The sequence below is a fragment of the Heliangelus exortis genome, chromosome 20 (genome assembly GCF_036169615.1).
Source record: "Heliangelus exortis chromosome 20, bHelExo1.hap1, whole genome shotgun sequence".
NCBI classification, from domain to species: Eukaryota; Metazoa; Chordata; class Aves; order Apodiformes; family Trochilidae; genus Heliangelus; species Heliangelus exortis.
Genome location: NC_092441.1, coordinates 318,849 through 339,204, shown reverse-complemented (window position 1 = coordinate 339,204; position 20,356 = coordinate 318,849). Strand labels below are relative to the sequence as shown.

General features: G+C 47.1%; 2 protein-coding genes and 1 long non-coding RNA gene across 9 annotated transcripts in view; 2 read left to right on the top strand and 1 right to left on the bottom strand.

Moving 5' to 3' along the window:
- Positions 1–575: 575 nt before the first annotated feature.
- On the bottom strand, positions 576–7,875 carry NOTUM (notum, palmitoleoyl-protein carboxylesterase). 2 transcript variants are annotated; one of them, XM_071764427.1, is made up of 11 exons: positions 6,975–7,866; positions 6,718–6,770; positions 6,466–6,561; positions 5,917–5,977; positions 4,997–5,055; positions 3,700–3,802; positions 3,217–3,408; positions 2,829–2,929; positions 2,586–2,733; positions 1,924–1,971; positions 576–1,823 (listed from the first exon to the last, which is right to left on the bottom strand). In XM_071764427.1, the coding sequence occupies exons 1-11, from the start codon at positions 7,487–7,489 to the stop codon at positions 1,517–1,519; spliced, it is 1,683 nt and encodes a 560-aa protein (XP_071620528.1). In that variant the 5' UTR covers positions 7,490–7,866; the 3' UTR covers positions 576–1,516. The 2 variants fall into 2 exon arrangements, with proteins under 2 accessions (XP_071620528.1, XP_071620527.1); XM_071764426.1 differs by having other exon boundaries at positions 6,466–6,770; positions 6,975–7,875.
- LOC139805722 (uncharacterized) lies at positions 6,649–11,529 on the top strand. 2 transcript variants are annotated; one of them, XR_011729968.1, is made up of 4 exons: positions 6,649–6,788; positions 8,380–8,477; positions 8,807–9,455; positions 10,324–11,529. It is a non-coding gene; the product is annotated as an uncharacterized lncRNA (long non-coding RNA). The 2 variants fall into 2 exon arrangements; XR_011729969.1 differs by lacking the exon at positions 6,649–6,788 and adding an exon at positions 6,890–6,998.
- A 450-nt stretch (positions 11,530–11,979) lies between these two features.
- The window catches only part of ASPSCR1 (ASPSCR1 tether for SLC2A4, UBX domain containing), a 33,769-nt gene continuing 25,392 nt past the window's right edge, over positions 11,980–20,356 (top strand). For 4 of the 5 annotated variants that reach the window (XR_011729966.1, XM_071764428.1, XM_071764431.1 and 1 more), the window contains exons 1-5: positions 11,980–12,133; positions 12,210–12,265; positions 13,274–13,385; positions 16,477–16,577; positions 20,146–20,203. Coding sequence is in view for 4 of the 5 variants with exons in the window: in XM_071764428.1 (XP_071620529.1) it covers positions 12,035–12,133; positions 12,210–12,265; positions 13,274–13,385; positions 16,477–16,577; positions 20,146–20,203 (426 nt within the window). In the remaining variant the exon portion in view is untranslated. Of the gene's footprint in view, positions 12,134–12,209; positions 12,266–12,308; positions 12,650–13,273; positions 13,386–16,476; positions 16,578–20,145; positions 20,204–20,356 lie in introns of those variants that run through there. The other variant, XM_071764429.1, reaches the window with a different exon arrangement.

The following is a 20,356-nucleotide window of genomic DNA, read 5'->3' as shown; positions in this document are numbered from 1 at the left end:
CCTTGAGAGTGCAAAGATTTCTTCTAAATTCTAAAACTTCCCTAACTTTCTGTGGCCTACACACTGTGTAACCACTTACACAACTGCAAGCAAATACAATGATTGGTATCAGGAGCTCCCATGCTTCTGGAGAATGGATGTACCTCCTGTTTCTAGTGCAGGTTTGTCTATACCTGCTGCGTATGCCACAGCATGAAGCCTTCCTGCAGCTGCCTGTGTGCTTCCCAAACTCAGGAACCATCTCCTGCTCTCTTCAGCTTCAGTCACACATTCCTGATCCTTCCCTTGTTCTCCTGCCACTGCCCTCAAAGGGGATCTGCATGTTCTGAGATGGGTGTGTTCACAAATAACTAGAATGTAAATATGTTCCTGCTTGTCTTGTGTTCTCTGCCTTTTCTATTCCACATGCTCTCCATTTTAAGACAGGCCAGGCAGTCTGATCCAACGTTTCTCTCACTAGAACCGAGGCCTTTGCTTCACAAACAGGTCTCCCTGCATCTTAAGACACAATGCCCTGGAACACCTGGGAAATCACTGTCAAGCTGAGAATGCCATGCAAGGATGCGAACATCAGCTGCTGGGTGAAAATCTTTGTACTTATACCTTGTATTACAACCTCTTCACCAGAGAAACAATGACAAAGCATACTGCAAGGGGAACACAGAAGACTAATTATTACAAAAACTCAGTACCACCCTCAGCCCTTTCCCAGGCACAAGTGATCATAAGGATAACCCATCCAAATGAGCAGCATATACAACTTTACAAAGACATAGGTATGGTTCTCTGGTCAGCCCCTATAAATAGCGTTTTACATATTAAAATAAATATGTCCACGTTGCCAAAGTAGCAAGAGGTTTCTTCGTTATTTAAAAAAAAATATGTTACAAAACAATATCATTTATATTTCTTGCTTAGTTTTAAAAAAGTAATAAAAAAGTCATCTTATAAAATAATATGAAAGTAAATTGAGTACAAGAGTGTCCATCCCTAGCACGTGTCCTGGGTTTGTATGTTGTGACTCATCATGGGATGCTGACCTCCAGGAAGTCATGTAATCATTCCTTCACCTCTAGTTGGACAAAAGAAATCCAGTGCTTGCTTTTTTCACCATTTGTGTCAAGTCGAAGATGTAAAATTAATAACAAGGGAAGAAGTCCTAGACATGGGGAAGGTTCCCATTGCTGATACTTATGGCTTTGTTTCTCCCTGCATCAGATTGCCTTGTGTAACACAGGAAGAAGATACGAATGGCCAAAACTGAGCTCTGGCGTTTGGAAGTAATGAGTTCCAGTCAAATAGTGTGAGCAAGAAATTGCCTTTTTTTTTTTTTTCTTGACACATCTTAAGTGTGCAAGTGTGGGAACACGTGGGTGTGTACAGGTTGGAGCATGCCTGGCATGGGTGTGAGCGTACATCTGCCTGCACGAGCATAAGGAAAAAGATCAGAAAGTGTAGAAGAAGGGCTTAGAGTCTCCTCCTGATCTCATCTCTCTGCTCCTCTGAGGACCTCTGCCTAGCTACCACTGCTGAGCATCCCCAGAAGCTTACTGGGCTCCAGGCCCTGCTGCTGTGCCATCTTCTGAACATCAAAGCCCATGTGCATGAGGAACTGGATCACGTTCATCTCCTGCCCTGTGAACTGGTCCCTGATGGTGGGGCACGAGGGGTTGCAGTGAGGCCATGGGCAGCTGTCAATCAGATGAATCGGGCAGCCCTTCAGAGGTGCCTTCCCATTCTTGTTACTCTCATGCAGGCTCCGATCCCAACAGTGCAGAGCACGGGGTAATGATGTCCCCTTCACCTGGATGTCTGTCCAGTGACTGAAAAGACAAACCGTACAAGTTGTATCAGAGGGCTCAGGCTATCAGGACTGGTTACCCCCCTTACCACTTCCCTCTTGACCTCCACAAAAGCACTCACTTGCGTGTAATGATCTCATGAGACAAACAGGCAGGAGCAAAGCTAGCGCTGAAGGGGAAAAGGAAATGTGGATTAGGTCTTGGAAGCAAAAAGTAACTCCTGATAAACAGAACCTTCTGGGGTAGGTAGGGGATGGAATTTTGGCTGCCCCTGGCAAGATTTTTAGAAACAGCCATGACTATCATGATATAAAACACAACTGGACTGGAAAGTATCCAGAATAACAGAGGTTCCATCCTGCCTAACAGTGCTCATTTGCATCAACAGACTCCTGAATACCTAATTGTGCATGAAGCAAGTGAGGCACATTAACAGTTCCTCCTCTGTTGCCTCACTGATTCTCTGGACATTTTATAATTAGTACTTTTCAAAACTTCCTGTGAGGTTATTGTGCAATGGCAAGGAGCCTGAGACCTCACCTTGGAGGCAGGAAAGAAAAAACCCACATTCCTACTGATAACAAAATGTAGCTGATAATTGTGAAGCTGGAAATTACTTTGCACTTATCCAGAAATTAAAAAGGCAAGGTAATTGATGTAGACTAATAGCTGCCAAATTTACAACAGTTGTTTCTGCAGAGATCAGAGAAGTGCTGCTAAGCTACTGGGTAAAAATGCCTCTTAGAAATAAATGTACTAGGTTTTCCTCAGTGAAATACTTACCTTACATCCTTCAAGGTGTTTCTCAGCTCCCTACCCAGATTCTGGATGTAGAGCCACTGCCCCTCCTGGACAGGCTGGCCAGTGAGGTGTACATTGTCTACAGTAAGCTGGGCCTCATCAAAGAGCCATTGGACAACAAAGACCGGACCTAGGAAGACAAATAATTTAGAATAGAAATTGCTCTAAGATGTGGATACAGAGGAAAACAGAGAATACATTTTCTATCTCTCCTCTGATACTTACATCGAAGAGTGGGGTAAATCTTATACCCAAAAAAGCAATTCCATTCCTCTCCTTCTTTAAACTGCAGTTTGCAGCGCTCAGGAACAATACCATTCCAATACCTAGAAGACAAGTCAATAACAGAATGAAAGGCATAGCACAATGTAACGATGATCTCTCCAAAGCCCAGTCTGTTTCTGTTCTGATTATAGTTCCAACTTCCTGACACCAGAGCTTCTACTTTGCTACATTGTCCCATCAACACATTTTAGAGCATTCTTTTGCATGTCTGTATTTTCAGTTATTGTCTCTTCCGAAAAAATAAAAGTAATAAAATGAAGGAAGACAGAGAGGGAAGACATCATCTCCACACTCTAGCCCCTTATAAAAGCAGAGCATCCAATTGTACCTTATTCCTCTCCTTATGGCTTCTGTGGGAGCACACGTTATGGTATCAATACAGTCAGTTCTGCGATACTGCTTATTATCCAGGAACCATCCAGAGTCTGCCAAGCCTCGAACCTGAATCCCTTGATAACCCATCTCCTCCAGCTGCTCTGCCACTCGATCCACATTCAGGAGCACTCCGGTCCCTCCAGCACTGCAATGGCAATGTCAATGCTGCACTTGTGAAGTACACACAGCTATGTCATGACTGGCCAGCAGTGACACTCTATACAAATTCATCTAGCCACACCACAATCCATTACTAACTTGGTGGTCACCCAGTCATTTCCTTGCTTTAGAAAAACACTCAGAAAAAAAGCTGGTGCTGAGTAACAACTTGATACCTCAGAAATCAAATCCTCTTCTTTCTTTTGGGAGGTGCATATGCTTTGTAATCTTGCAAGAGGTTTGGCTGCTCAAAAACCAGTATCTTGTAGATACATACCTGCTCCCTGCTAGCAGCAATACTTTTGCAGTGCTAAGACCTTTTCCCACCAGCTCCTTTATAACCTCCTGAATGATCAGTGCTCCCATGAAAGCATATTCATCTGGAAGAGAGAACCCAGTGTAAACAAAACTGTTTCCTGTCCAGACCAATCCCTTATGAAGGGATCATCAACATATAACCAGGACCACTTTCTCCTCCTGTATCAAATACATCTAACAAGAGATCATCTATTTTTTTCCTAGTTCACAAAGCTAATTCTGACAAGCAACGTTTCAAAAGTTAAACCTACACAGACCGCTACTTCTAGGCACCCCCAAAAGGCAGCTCTGTTGCTTAACTGCTCCACAGGAAAAACTATAAGCTACAATGAGGTGAAAAGGTCCCTTACTGAGACAAGAAGTCTACATGTGACATCCATGATTAGTCAGTTTCGCACTGTCAGACTAAAGAAAGACATTGACTGACACAGTATCTGCTTTAATGCCAGAACTCACAGACCAACTAAAAAAAAACATTAACCTTACACCTTTCAGGGCCATGTCGCAGAACACCTTGAGCACAATTCTTTTGTTTGCAGCAGTGTGTATCACCAGTAATTCCATTCTGGTCAAAGAAAACTCTTCATGGCAAATGAGAGGAATCCTAAGCCCCTGGTGTTTCCATAGACATTACTGCACATAGACACCAATTCTGCTGAAGCTGGGAAACCCAAAGAAGTACCTGAGGTAGAATAATTCATTTGCATAAAATCCAGCCTACGCTGGAAGGACTCCTTTAAGCAGACTCTGTTATCATCAAAGTGACAGCCAACAGCAATGCATCTATTAAACTGAACGATTCTGTTTCTCAAAGAAACCTGCAGACAGCTTTACTCCGTCACAACAACTCCTTTCAAAGGTCAAATACCCTCCCAAAAGAAGACTGCAATTGAATTCACTGCCCTTGCCTCCTAGATCAGCAAATCCAGGATCACACACAACAAACCATGGCTCCTCAACTACACTATATAATTTGCTGTTTGCTGGAACCTGGAGACTCATCTAAAAGGAATTTTGCTCCTCTAATCCTCACATACTGCATGAGTATAACATCTCTAAAAGCAGTGGCTCTGAACTATGTCAAAACAGCCTGAGCTAAAGAGATCAGGATGTTTTATCTGGAAGTAGCTTGATATTCTTTCCTGCCCTTCAGCAAGAAAAAGCCTGTTCCTTCATTCATGTAATTTCACAGAAGTCTGGCCATATCCTTTCATGTGTGACGTCTGGGGCAGCAACAGCCCATCAGCAACACTCACTTTTCTCGGACTTGGAAGAGGCACCACTCCAAACATCACTTGAGCAATAAGGGATGAATCTGTAAGAGAAAGCTGTGTGAGTACTGATGTTCCTTTGACATGCAAGGAGAGGTGAGGACAGGGTCAAGTGACTGGAAGAAAATTAAACCCTGGGAAAGGGAAAAGGGAAGAATTTCTTTTCCAATTAGACAACATACCTTCTTGCATACCAAGTGACACTAAGAACTGTGTTGGATTTTCTCTTTTTCCCAGTAGCTCTACTGAGTTAAATCAATAAATAATTTGTCTTTTACCACTCTCACTGAGGCATTGAGCTCAGCGGACAGACCAATGGACTGAGATTTTGCTCTTAGCTCTCCCAATGATATGGTGGGTGGCCTGCCACAGGGAAACTCTGTGTGCTTTGGTTTTTCACATGAAAAATGAGAAGATCTTGTCAATGGAGTGTAAACTCTGACAGCAACCACTGGAAGTTTTTTTAGGAATGAAGTTATCTTCCCCTTTTTTTCTCCATCTTGCAGAGTGCAAATTAACATCCTTCTCTTCTGCTTTTCCCTTCTATACACATGTATATATCAAGTGGTGTCTTTCTCATGTCTCTGAACTAGAAGAGCTCCTAGAAAGAAGCTTTGAACAAGAGAGCTGTAACATTCTATCAGCCTCACAACAGTATTTGCCACTTCAATTATTTGCGTGGGCTCCTGAATCTACCCTCAGTTTTTCTTCATTAGCTCTCCCAGCAACTTCAAGGAAACTGGACTTGAGTTTCTCCAGACATTGCCAAAGCTATTTGTTGGAGAAACATACAATTTCCTTTTACATGTGCTAATCATAGTAATTTTTTTGCAGCATTCTTGCTAGCCTGAAAGGCAGGATATGCTGTTTAAATGTGAACCTATTCCCTCGTTTTGCCTCCTTACACCATGTTTGCATTCCACCAGTGAGGATTCTCTTCTGGTTGTGATGACAGGATCCCAGTTCCTGCAGATGGGCACAAAGAAACAAGAAATGTACAGGTGACAGTCTAGGACTTCAGACAAACCATACGAGCCTGATATAGGATCTCAGACCACACAGCTCCAGGGAAAAGCACAGTTAATCGGATTTTTCCATATGTGCACAGAGTCCATGCTGCTACAGACATGCATACACACATCCTATGCAGCATGCAAAAGAAGTCCATCTGTTCTGACCGACTAAAAGGCCCAAGAGCAGCTCTACTGACAAGATTAAGGGGAACACAAATTGTCTTAAAAGAACAAAAATCTACAGGGCAGCTCTGTGACGATAGCAGCAGGTCTGTAAGTGCATGTGTACATCTAAAATATGGGGAGTGGCCAGGGTTCAAACACCCAGCACTGTCTGCGAGCACGTGCTCTCGCCGACAGCGAGGTGTCAGGGGTGGGGTGGGGCTGCCCCGCCTTGCAGTGTCCCCCGGGATATCCCCGAGGGGCAGCGCGGTGACTCACCCACGCGGGTCGCCGGCCACTCTCTGGAGCTCATTAGCCGGCGCATGGTGTCGTAGCGGGTGTCACAGTTCTCCCTGTTGAAGCAGTACCACCCACCTGCCCGGGGACGGACGGTAAGCGCCCGCCGCCAGCTGCCCCGGGGGGTTGGAGGGGCTGCGGGGCTGCGGGCGCGGAACGGCCGAACCCCGAGGGGCAGCCGGGAGCCCCTGCCGGCCTCGGGAGAGGCCGCCCAGGGGGCTCCGCGGCGCTCACCTTCCAGGAACAGCAGCCACCGCCGGCTGCCCTTGGACTCCTTGAGGTAGTACCTGCGGACAAGCAGCCGGGTGACCGGGCCGGGCCGGGCAGCGGGGCCGCGCGGGGAGGGAGGCGCGCACTGCACCTGTCACTGCCGCGCCTCGCGCGGCCGCCAGGGGGCGCCGGAGGGCGCGGGGCCGGGGCTCGGGGCGCGCGCGGCGGGCGGGGGCCGAGGCCGGGAGCGGCGGGGCCGGGAGTACGGAGCGGGGACTCACCCGGCCGGGCTGCCGTCGTTACAGGTGACCGAGGCGTTGTGCAGGAGGTGCAGGCGCAGCTCGTGCGGCAGCGCCTGGGCCGAGCAGGGGTACAGCGACTGCGCCAGGCTCTTGACCTGCGCCATGAAGCTGTCCATGTTGCCCTCCACGGCGGTGAAGTCCAGCGGGAAGCTCTCGGCCGCCGCCGCCGCCTCGCTGCGCTCGCGGGCCGCCGGGCCCCGCCGCCGCCAGCCTTTCCTGCCCTCGCCGCCGGGCCCGGCGTGCAGCAGCCCCAGCAGCAGCAGGAGGTGCACGGCTGCCGTGCCCATCGCCGCCCGCCGCCACCCGCCGCTCGCTGCGGCGGCAGCAGCCAGCCCCCGGCGGCGGGCAGCACCGCCCGCGCTCCGCCGCGCCCCGCCGCGCCGCCCGCGGGGACGGGGGTCGGCGGCGGGCGGCGAGGACAGCGCCGGGGGCGCAGGCTCGGCGGGGCGGCTGCCGTTGCAGGAGCCCGCCGCCCGCTCCCAGGCGGCGAGCATGACAGAGGGGCACGGAGTGCGCGGGGTGCGCGCCGGGGGCGCCGCCAGCCCGGGCGCCGCGTGGGGCAGCAGCCGGCCAGCCCCCGCCCTGCCCTGCCCTCCGCCCCCTCGGAGCGAGGCGGAGGGAGCGGGGGGTCTGCGCCTTGCCGCACCGGCACGACGGGCCGCTCCGTCGGGGCGCGCCCCCCGCGAGGCGCCGCCATCGCCGCCCCTGCCGGCGCCGGCACCGGGACCGCGGCCGACGGCGCCCGCCAGCCTCGCCCGCAGGGCGGCGGGGGCGCGGGGCGGCCCCTCCGGGGGCAGGGGACGGCCGTGGGGGTCGGGCCGCGCGGGCGAGAGGTCCCGCACGTGGCAGCCCCCGGCCCCCCGCCCCTCGGCCCCGACGGCGGCTCCTCCCCGGCTCCGCGTGGGCGGTGCCGACCCCCCCCCCTGCCCCGGGACGTACCACCGCCGCTTCCCCGAGCAGCCCCCGGCACCCGCGACTCCCCGCCGCCGCCAGTGCGAGGCCCCTCGGGCCGGCCCGTGGAGGGCGCACAGTCGTCGGGGCTGGGGTGGCGAGCGACCCGGTCCGCAAGGCACGGCCGGAGCCCGGGAGGCAGTGGTTCGTCCCGGGACATCGGCGGCCCGTCCGCGTAGGCGCCCGCGGGTGACCGGGACGGCAGCGGGTCGCTCCCGGCTGGGGATGCAGTCGGGATCCACGACAGGATCCAGTGATTGCAAAGACACTCCTGGAGAAAAAAAAGCCATATTCAGTTCCAGTTACCAAAGTGCCTGTCATCTGTGAGGGCAAGGAGTGTCAGAAATTTACTCCTTGTTGCAGAACTCACTATTAAAAACGGAGGGTGAAGAGAGAAAATGCTACACTTCGAACAATTCTGCCTTCATTTTAGGTACCAAGCCGGACAGTTCATTCCCCCTGACAGCCCTCGAGAAAGGAGCAGGGAAACTGCCTTTACTGGGAAATGTAGTCTGTCTGGGATCAGAAAAGGTACAAATAATGTAATCTTAAAATACTAAGTGGATGAGGTTGTGGGGTTTTTTTGATCGTTTTGTTTGTTTGGGGTTTTTTGTTTTGTTTGTTTGTTTTGTAGAGCAAGAGTAAGGCTGCCCAGTTGCTGCAACTACGTTCTTTACCTTGGCATGTTTGAACTTTCCAAGTGTACCCTCAACTCTTGAATTTCCTACATATGCAGCACATTGCAATGTGCTTGCTATCTCTCAGATACTGCTAGGTAGTCTTGGACTTAGCTCTGTCCCCAGTCAGATTCATCCCTCTGGTTGGCTTGTGTGCTGTATGCTGTCCCTGCTCCTCTTCAGGGAGCTCTGCAGTGATGGGGCTCTATAACGTCCATTTGGTGCATTAAGAGGTGACTGAAAATATGAAGGAAGAACCTTAGGGCAAAGAAGAGCACATGTTAAAATTGCAGATCTTCGCTCCTTTGTCCAAAAAGGTGAAGCAAAGCAACTTAAATTTTGCCTGTCTTGACTTTACTGAGCCCACCTCTTCTTACTTTTCCTGGTTCAGGTAACTCAGGAGGGTTTATTCTAAAGCACACTGTTGCCCTTCCATAGCCTGCTAAAATGTTGGTATTGCCTCTGTCATGGAGAAGGGGGCTATTAAGAAGAGCATAAGGCTGTGTGAAGCTGTGACATGACAGTGCTGTCTTACTCCTGGACATTTAAACCTGCTACGGTTTAGCTCTTTGACATACCAAACTTGAGAGAACATCAAAGCACACAGATTTTAGAGAATTTTACAATTTTGTTCTTCAGCATGAGAGGTTCACTAAGTTTTATTCTTGCTGAGAGCCACCATACATTGAATAGGTTGGACTCAGTACAGAAGGAGGCTCAGGGAAAGCTGTGTAAGAACTGGACTCCTGCTCCAGGCACTGAAGATTGATGTTTTCCTCTCACAAACCAAGAGGATTACACCTGGAGCCCCGTGCAAGGATTTGTGCTGCAGGTATATTTCCCCTTCACAGCCAGCTCTCACCCCTGATGCAAGCACCTCTGTCTCAGTTGAAATTCCCAAGTTCATTTCTGGGGTCTTGTGTTGATCAAATGGGCATATGTGTGGTGGAAGTTACCCCACAGAGGATCAGTCACCAACAGATAAACTGCATTCTCACAGTCACACCACCCACTGCCATCTCCTCTAGCATCAGTGGGGGGGGGTGGGTAAAGGAACTCCTACAGGGAAATCATAGCTCATTTACACCCTTTATACAATCAAAATATGCTGTATGATGCTCTAGTGGAAACCACACTCTGGTGGAAACCACCCTCTTGAACGTGCCCAGGACTCAGCGTGATCAGTAGCATGTACCATTGGTGCAGACAAGAGGAAATATTTTTCAGAATCATCATTACTGTGATAAATAACTCTTGTTTTGTATTATATTTTGAAACTGGTTACAACATATTTCTAGATCTTCACTGTTAATTTATCATCAATTTGGAATGGGAAAGAAAAAAAAAAAAGGGGGTATTTCCATACTTTATCAAGAATCAAATTTATGCATTATTTTCAGATAATGCACCCATGCAGTGGGTGCGTGACAGAATGCAAGCATGCATAATGCCAGGGATATATCAAATGCAAAGCACTAGATGCCTAAAAGTTGATTTTAGGGAGAGATAATTTGACAGTTTGTTACCTGTAATCACTAATTAAATGCAGCTTCTGATTGTTTTTTTATCATGGTGGATGTTGTTTTGCTGAGGTTCACCTGGCAGATTTGCAGCCATCCTCTTCATACTGGCAGTGGCAGAAATCTGAATTGCTGGGGTTATTTTCAGCTATTCCCTAATAAGCTCCTCTCTTTTCCCAGTTCTTTGATCAACTCCAGGTTGGAGTGACCTCCCTCTTCTTTTTCTCCTGATGTTTCTAATTTCAGGTAAATATTTGCAATTAGAAGTGGCTCTGAGTATGAAACATGAACCTTAATATCCATGCAACTTTCTGATTATGACATGCCATTAAAAACTAGATTAATCTCTCTAATCCTGCAACTTGGAAATACTCAGCTCATATTACATTGGTGTCTTTTTGACAGGAACAACATTTCTTTAGGGGATGTGTCACTTTCAACTGCAACATAGGAAACAGCTGCCAGCTTCAGGCATCCATCAGGAGCTACCCTCCATCCAGAAACGAGACAAATTTTTGTGGCACCACGAAACCCAAGGTGTAGCTTTTAAAATTGTAATGCTTCTTCACCTTGGCAGCTTAATAATTGCGGTCATTAACATGGCCACGGTAGTTGTGTATTCTTCTTTGTATCTTCTGTGAAGATACTAACCAATGGAAGCACAGGATGTCTTGATACAAGTCTTGATGGGACATCTTGATGTAGATGTTGTGATATAGGTATCCCAATTATATTTAGAAAGTTCGGTAGCTGCTCTCCTTGTAGCTTTTATTTTTCTCCCTTCTCTCACATAGCTGATATGGTAAAAATAAGCAAATTTTATCTTTTACTGAAGTGTCTTTCCTTTTATAGTCCAAGCAAAGCAGACATTTTTGTGGGTACCAGAAGTGGTGGTGGGGACTTAGGCTTACCTTATATGATAAATATAGAAGAAGCAGAGAAAATATTTGGCATGTGGTAATAACTTAGGCTAAACAAATTCCAGTGGTTACCCAAACTAAAAGTTTTTTGGTTTTTTGTTTGTTTGTTTGTTTTTTATGATAACAAACAAAACAGACTGTAGTTTGTATCTGAGAATGCTCCTGGATGAAACAGAGACTCTGGGAAATTTTGTGTCATAAAGTGTAAGAGAATATTGCTTCCTTAGCTGCAGACATCTCATGTGAATGGCTGAATTTGCAAAACTAATCACCAGATGCCAAAGGAATTTCTAAGTTATTTTTCCAGAAGAAACAGCTTTTGAAGGCAGGGAGACGTTCAAATTTATCTTAGCACTGGTGTCCTCATTGTGTCTAGACACATGTCTGACAATGGGAATGGAGCGAGATACTCCTCTCTTCTCTCTGAAACGTGGTTGTTCCAATAAAGATGTTTTCCAGAGGAGTTTCCTCCTTGCACACGGAGCTATGATCGGAGTTACCCGTCCCTGCTGAGGAGGCAAGAGCCTCAACCTGCAGCAATTTCTTGCCCTCCCTTCGGCCCTAGCAGCCCCTTCCCGGGCCGAGAACCCCGCGGTGGCTGCCCGGGGAGGCCGTGCCCTGCCCTCCGCACCAGGCCCGAGCACAAGCCAACACATGTGCTCCGTCTCCTCCGCGGCCCGGTCTGTGATCCAAGCACTGGCAACGCGGGGCAGAGCACGACGAGCTGCCGAACCTGCCGGCTATACTGCCAGCGCTGCGGAACGGCCCTGGGCAGCCTCCTGCCCGCCCCGCCTCGGGCCGGCTCTGCCTGGCTGGGGGCTCCCCCGCCCCGATCAGATGCAGTCGCGGACCCAGGCCGGTCCCTCAGCTCGGCTCCGCGAAGGGCGGGGCGGGGCGCGGCCTGCAGCAGGGGCGGCCCGGGACCAGCCCCGCCCCGCTTGCGTCGAGCCCGGCGGGCCGCGGGAGGGAAGATGGCGGCGGCGGGTGGGGGGAGTGCTGCGGTGTCGGTGCTGGCCCCCAGCGGGCGGCGGGTCACGGTGCGGGTGGGGCCCGGCACGGTGCTGCTCCAGGTGGGTCCGGGACGGGCGGGTGGGGACCGCAGGGCCGCGGGCCGGCCCGGTCGTAACGCCTCTTTTCTCTCCGCAGATCCTCGAGGAGGTCTGCAGGAAGCAGGGCGGCAGCCCCGGCGAGTACGGCCTGAAGTGAGTCTCACCGCGGGGCCGCCCCCGCTCCTGGGCCCGGCTGGAGGCTGCGCCGCGCTGGCGGTGGGAGAGGCCCGACCCGGCCTCGGGCTGCTCTCCCGCGGCAGGCGGAGCCCAGCGCTGCCTGGCTGTTCGTCGCCTTGTCGGCCAGGCGCACGCCCGATGCCTGCGGCCTGTCCGCCGCGAACGGTGCCAGCGGCTCGAAGGCCTCCCCGGGGGCCGGGGCGGCGGCGGGGTCCTCGGTCCTGCAAGCTCTGCAGACAGCGTGGCCGGGCCTAGGCAGGGACGCGCGGCCAGCGGGGGGTGTCCGAGCGGGGCTCGGGGCCTGATGCTGCTCAGCGAGGTCAGCCTTCGCCTTCCACTGAGCCGCGCGGTTCCCGTAAGGTGACGCGTGAGGAAATTGTTCACAGTCATCCCTGCGGAGAGGGATCCGCGGGCTACGGTTCAGATTCTTATCCACCGAACTTATTTTGTTAAATTATACTCTCCTGACTTCCCTCTGCCAAGTTCCCTTCACTTCTGGGAGCAATAGCGAGGTCCTGTGCAACTTCCATGCAGATATTCCTCCCAACACATGAGCTTGTGCTAGCTCACAGACTGGTAACACTCCTCTCACCCTGTGCTTCGGCTCTATACTGCTGCAGTGTAATTATCAAGACCTAATTCGTCTGACTGGCAGTAGAAAAAAAAGTACCATTCTATTTAACTGTACACCAGTCTTGGATATCTGTTTAGGTGCTGTTTATGTCTTGAAGCTTGAGGAGGAACAGGTATTTGAGTACTTTACCTGTGACCTTTGCACAATGCAGCTTTTTTATGATGCAGAATAATTTTTGTTGCGGTTTTCTGAACTACCAGGTGTGCATTTTGTGCTCTCTGGCCTCTTGTCAGCCTGCTGAGAATTCTCTTGCTCAATAGCTGGACTTTGTATTGTTGCCAGTCTCTGAAGTGATCTGAAGGTGGCATGGCATGGTTCCTGGTGTCTTCATGGGCTGTGTTCTTCTTTAGGTTTCAGAGGAGTGTGTTGGATCTCTCTTTGCAGTGGAGATTTGCCAGACTGCCCAACAATGCCAAGCTGGAGATGGTGCCAGTCTCCAGCAGAGTGGGAGTTGGAAACACGGTATGTTCATTGCATAGTGTGTTCCAGTGTGTTCTGGTGTCGGTCATGCTGGATACGATCTATCACATGCAATGAGCGGAAGAATTGTTAGGCTTGGCCAATGCTGGAGTGGAAGAACAACCAAAGACTGCTTGAGGTGCTGTGGCAAATGGTAATTTGGCAGCTGGAAGTCTTCGTTTGCAGACAGTATGATGGCAGAGTTCTATCTGTGTGCTGGAAATAGGAAGATCTTTTGGGTAGCTGAGAAACTGCTAGTCATGAACATGTAAGACTTTAGACATCACTGATGACTTGGATCAGCAGTTGAGCTACTTAGTAGGTTCATGTCTTTTTCTGTAAAACCTCCATGTGCTTTGTTTCAGCACTAATGTTTTCTTTCTGACTTGGTAAAAAGGAGTTTATGTCCCAAAAGGTAGGACATAAAAAGCAAATTGTGAAAAAAACAAACCACAACCTGGCAGCTTCTGCTTAAAATTTTCAGTTAAAAAAATCTGCAATGACATGGAATTCCAGAGGAAAGCGATATTAAAACGGTACAGCGATGACTTTCTCTGACATTTGCATCCAGTGTGGGAGGTATTATAGTGAAAGAAAACAATGATTTTTTGTCCTTTCCCAAGAAGATACATGCACATAAAGGGTGAGAAGGAGAGGAGCTACTACAGGGCATCACTGCTTCAGATCACAAAAGATAAGAACTAATGAAGGTTTAAGTTGTTAATGTTCAGCGGCATTTTAACAGAAGAATCTACAGAAGTGGGGCTTCCCTTGAGTGCTGTTGCTGCTTTATGGAGTTGAGGCATTAGAGCAAATATGCTTGTGAGGGGTCCAGTCTGAACAGAGATGCTGTCCCACAATCTGAGAGCAGAGATTTAGCTTGGAAGGATTATACAGACTTCATAAGAAAATACTTTGTGTGGAACAGTTGACCACAAGAATTCCCTGCCACAGGGAACTGGTGTCAGATACTGTAGAAAGTCTAAAACAGCTGGATAGCATGGCTAGCACTGACAGCTAGCATTATGCTCAAGTATAGTGGCAGTTGAGGTGCAGGCTTACTCATGCAAGCTGGCTGGGGTAATGTTGAGGTGAATTTGATTCTGTACCTTTTGTTACCGTCTCTGATTGAGATAATATGCACAGAAGTAGGTGTACTTTGGTGTATTGGCAGCAGTTATCCCTAGAGACAAAGCACAGGTTTTGATAAATCATGAATTTGTTTGGCAGATCTGGTATTTTAAAAATAGAATGCTTTTGAATTTGCTTTCACATGTAAAAATTATACTGTGAGACAGTTCTTCAATGAAGGATGAACAAACACCCCTGGTGATGGCAGGTGATCTACAGGTACCCTCAGTACAGTTCTAGTGTTGAAATTAGCCTTCTATTCTTATGTTTTTACTTAGAAGAAAGTTGGCACCAACCTGTCTATTACATATAAAGCCTGGGATTTTACGAAAGATTTTTCCAATTGACTGAATAGGACTTTCGTGACATGCTTAGCTATGAACCATTGCCCAGAAACTGATGCAACTGACAGTCTGAATTTCTGGGCTGGATTCTTACAGAATGGTGATGTCAGCTGTCATCACTTCACTGTAGCCCACAATAATCTAAGGCTTGTTTCCAGCACAGGAGAAACCAGGAGGTTATGCTAGTGGAGGGATGAAGCAATAGTTCTAATGGCTGGTTGTTGATGATGCCACTGTTTCCTTTGTGTAGAAAAATTCCTGTCTCCGGCAGATCACAAGTTGCAGTCCTGCAAGGACTAGTAGGAGCCAACGCAGATGACAAACATATTTCTCCAACAAAATTACAGTCAGTTGCTGAAGTGTGTGGTGTCTTTTTTTTCCCCACTCTCTTCCCTCCTCATGCTCTCAGACACATCACGCACACACTGGCAGAGAGGATGCACTGAGATTGTTGGTAGGGACATAGGGAAACACAGGATGAAAGCAAGCTTTTGTTGATGTCCCAGTCTTATGTCCTTGGACTTTTGTATGGAGCCAATTTCTGTGGCCTTCAGAAAACTGTAGTTGACCTGACATACTAGGTGCCGTCTAATAGAAACTTTTTTTTTCTGCTTTTCTTTAGACAAATGAAATAATTGGGAAAATTTAAAAGTTTGTTTGAAAAAGGTTGAGTCGTCTCTAAATGGTAAAGATAACACCTGAAGTGCTCTGCAGTATTCCGTCTCTTTGTCAGCTGCTGGATTTTTACCTTGGGAGGAGTTTGAAGTTCTTCTGGACTGTCCTGAGTGTTTGGCTTTTTTTTTTTTTTTTTTGGTAGCAGTTTATGTAATGCTCTGCATAAGCACCTGCTAATGCATATGAATGATCATATTCCAGGTTGGAAAAGGTCTGTTAAAATAGGCAGTTAGCTGTCCTTTACCTTTTTTCTCAAAATGTTTAAGAACTTGATAATTGAATGTCAAGGATTATTTTTGAGATTTTTGATTAATTCACTCTTAAATTATATGTCAGAATTTTCTGGTTAGGAAGTATTAGTGAGTTACAAGTTTCACGTGTCTCTTTGGACTGGCCAAATGTGTTGGTTAGGTCTTCAGTAACTCAAAGGTAGATTTGGACTGTGCTTATTGTTCCTCTGTGTGGATGTGCAGGTATAATGTTTGTTCTGCTTCAGGGAAGCTGTTCTGCAAAATGATGCTTAGGTTGACAGAGCTCTGGGTTGGTGCTTTAGTACGTGCAGCTTCATCTGTCCTGTCTGGGTTATTGGAATTCATTTTATATAGCTGCAAAGACCCTTGCTGTTGAGTGTCATCTAGTGTTAAACATAAAACATCTCAATTGCTTGTGACAACACATTGTTTGGGACTTTGTCTGAATATGTTCAGGGTAAGGGAGGGAAGAAGGGCCCTAGAAGGCTGGGTAATAATCGAGGACAACTCCTCCACACTTGGCAGTGGTCCATTCCAACAAATCAGGAATATGTTTGACAGGCAAAAATGCCAGGGTGCCTGCATGGAAGAACAAGGAGACCCTGGCCAAACTTGAACACAAAAAGGTTGGATAACTTGGGAGAAATAGTTTTTGTTCAATATTCAGATTATTTCAGTGTATTTTTTCTTCAGGTTCGGATTGCATTACAGTTAGATGATGGCTCCCGTTTACAAGACACCTTCCTCTGTCAGCAGACTTTGTGGGAACTTCTCAACTGTTTTGCAAAGATCAGGTGAGCAATGCAGTGAGAAAATACTTGTTTGGATGGACTCTGCATGACAGTAGTTACTTGTTGAGGTGATCCAGATAAATCCTGCAGATTTATAGGACTTGCACTTACTTTACTGTTTTATCCTTCCATTCTCTGTGCTCTTTCAGACTTGACAGTCCATAGTTTTGTTACTATTTTTCAGTCCTGGAGAATCAAAGGTTCAGGGCATAAACTGGTAAAAAACTATTACTGCTGGGGTTGAGATGGTAGCCTAGATTATCTTGATCACCAGTACTGTGCTGTGGTTCCACTTGGTGGAGGGGGTTCTTTCTTAAGGGAGTTGCTTTTGCTTTTGAGGCTTGCTGTTGTGCAAGTTCTTTAAGGAAATCTTGAGCTCTCAACGGGCTAATGTGGAATCTTCAGAAGACTGGTTAGGTACTACTTAAATGGATGGATTTCTGGCCCTGCAGTTATTGAATATATACATGGGTTTTTACTTCAGTCTAGTTTACATTCAGTGCTTTCTTTTGACTTTAAGTTTTGACTTAAAATACTGTATTGTTTTGAAATTAGTAAACTTTTCTCCAAAGACAGTTCCTTTATTTTTGTTGCAGCTTGGAAGTTGAAGCCTTTAAGGTGTGACAGCCATTCTGTTCTGAACAGAATTTCCAATTTCTTTTTTTTTTTTTTTGTAGTTGGCTTTACCTTTCTCTTGGTAATTTTTTTTCCCAAATTCTGTGTTTCTAGCTTGTTCTTTCTCTTAACGTTCCTCACCTTCTCCTAGTTGCCTTGCTGGGGTGGGATCTTGTAAGTTGCTAAGTAGTTTGTATCTTCAGGGAGAAGAATGCCTGCTGCAATTTGGGGACTGGTAGACTTGTGGGGGTGGTAATTATGAATAGCTACAAAAAGCCTTTGTGTGGCTTTCTCACACATTAGTTGGTTATTTCTTTGGTTTGATTTTTGAGCTTTTTATATAATTTAGCTCCTCTGGAGTGGTTTGATTTGTCACAGGTTGTTGTACTAATAGTTAATGTACATGCCACTCTTTTTAAGATTCTATCTGCTACAGTGTGCAAAGCATTATGAACTTCAGTTCATAAGACACAGTTGTTCTTTTCTGCCATCTGGAAGCTGAGCTCAGATTTTTGGATGGACTTGGTAAACTTTTTGGTGTGACTTAATCACAAAACAAACTGGATCTATAGCCACCCATATAGATTTCATGGGCTGTGCTGCTTTTCAGTGTGTATTGACTCAGTTGACTAACTAGTCAGCTAGTTGCTGACTTGCTGACTTGCTTTGACTTCCCAGCTGGAAACCTTTTCCTGGAATGCTCAGCTGCTCTGAGTGCGTGAGGGGAAGTATTCAAAATCCACTGGAATTTCCCCCAGGTTTCCAGCGTCCATCTTGGTTAATTGGGTCTGCAGAAGGTCTGGAAGCTATTGTGAGGCTGCTCCTCCTCTCAGCGTGCGGCAATCCTTGCACAAGATGTTTACAGGCCCTGTCAGATCACTACATGAAGGAATCTAATCTGCTTGCCGTTCCCCTTCTGAAGAACAGCAGATCAAAGAAATGACAGCGTGTTTGATGTGTGTGCTTGCCTCAGTGAATACATGTAATGGATTAGCAGCAGCTGGAGGAGGAGCCTGCTGGCTTCCAAGAGTTATACAAAAATAAGTCTCTGGGGGATCTTTTCTTGGAGCCTGTTCTGCAGAGACTGGTTGAGGGCACAAACATTGTCTATACCCTTTTAGCACTAGGCCTTGGAAAACTGTAGCTTTACTGTCTCCCACTCTTGCCTGCCTGGCAGTTTCAGCAGCTTTGTAGACTGTGCTAGATGGAAGTGATTGCAGCCTGGATGCTTGAAGACAGTTTTGACAGGGACTATGACTTTGCTACTTTTGTGGTATTGCTCATGAAGGTCACATACTTTCCATACATACTTATAAGAGTCTTCAGTCTGAAGAGTTGCTTGAAGTGGAAAGCAGTTTTGGAGATGTTAATGAAACTAGGTTATGAAAGTCAAATTGGTTTGCTCTCTTATGGTTCTGTGTGGTGGGGACATCTGCCTCAGTCCTCCCAGATGGCAGTCATCCACCTTTCCTGATAGACAAACCACTTCAGGTTCAAGTTTTTGTTCCGGGAGTCCGTACTGTTTCCTCCATGTCTCAGCAGTCCTTTATCTTTTGTGCATTTTTGTCAAGGATGCCTGTAGGGGTACAGCTGATCCTGACTGGAAGCAAAGTCCATTGAAAATAAGGTAGGGATGTCTGGCTTTCCTGGATTGTCTGGGGAAGTCTGAGCGCATAAAGCCTGCTGTGATGTGCTAAAGATAGTCTCTTAGGTCTTCTTCTGTTCCACTCTTCCAGTTAAGAGACAAAATTTTTGTTTGTGTGTGCTAGAGGGGAAGAGGCAAACTTTTCTCTGTAATTCCCTGTTTTGCCAAGTTCTCATCTGATTTCAGTTTTGAGTTTCACTTTGGCTGCTGAAAGAGAGACTAGCATGAAGCAGTTGCTGCTGAACTGAATTCTGTCACTGATCAGGCTAATTCTTTAAGGCTTTTTATTTTTCCACTGACAATCTGAGGTTTCCTTGCTAAATGTGTTAGTCTTTTCTTTTACCCCATTAAGAACGCCCTGTTTTAGGGTTTTCCGCATGTTCTTTCTTTTTAAGTTGCATGGTCGTGGATGGATGAGAACTGAGACTTGTTGTGACAGGCAGTGATTGCCTTTGCCCCATCCATCTTCTGTGCTTGATCAAGTGAATATGTGATAAAGATTTTTCTCTACTTGAATGTCTCAGTTGTTTGTCTAGAGGAAGATGGGAAGAGTAGTATTCTGTCAAGAAGTGGCATCTTTTTTTTTCCCCTTTCTCTATGCTAAAAAGCCTTCACGTCTGTCTTCCTCTGCAGATGGCCTGTCAGCAGTTTCCATCATTGCTGATACATGTCCACTGAAATGCTTAGATGTGGACTGATCTTCATGTCGTTTACTGCAGCAGTCTTTTCTTTGGCTTTCTTGTGTCCGTGATTTCCAGAATATGAAAGCTTCTGCTGTATCTTCTTTCTCTTTTTTTTTCTTCTATTTTTCTTTCTTAATCTGTTGGATACTAAGACAGGCAAATTCTTTGTCCTCAGATTATTTGCTTTAGAGCAGAATTTCGTTCTGTTGGTTGGTATGCATGCATGAAAAGAAAATGGCCTGTCTCCAAGGAAAGTGCAGTCTAAAGTAATAAACAATTTAACTTAGATAAGGGATTACAAGTATTAAGTCAAGTTCCAGATCAGGTAATGAGGTACATGGAGAATGATGTGCTCAAATTTTTCTAGTAAGATCAAATATTTTCAGAATTAATTTTTAATTATTTTTCCTTTGTTTTTCAAGGCTGTGTTTAAGGAGCTGTGATTTCATTGGAGCAAATTATTTACATGCTCTCTAGTACTGCCTCAGTGAACTGTACAATGGTTGTTGATGGAGGAACATGGAGGAGAGTGTTGCTTCGTATTTTTCTCCTTACTATTGCTCTGCATTGGTTTTGGGAGGGATAGACGTTTTTTACAGATGCTGCACTGTTTTGCTTTTTATTGCAGGGAGTTTATGGAACAGCACAGTGAATTCTCTCCAGTTTGTATTTACATGCGAGATGAGGTAAGTCAGCGGTGTCTTCTTAAGTGTCTCTTCTCCTTCTGTCCCCCCAAAATAAGAAAAACTCTGCTCTGCTTTCCAACCTGTAAAGTGGTTCTTTTGAACTCTTTTGAGAGGGGAAGTAGAAAAATGTTGGTCTTTGCAAAGCATGAAGTG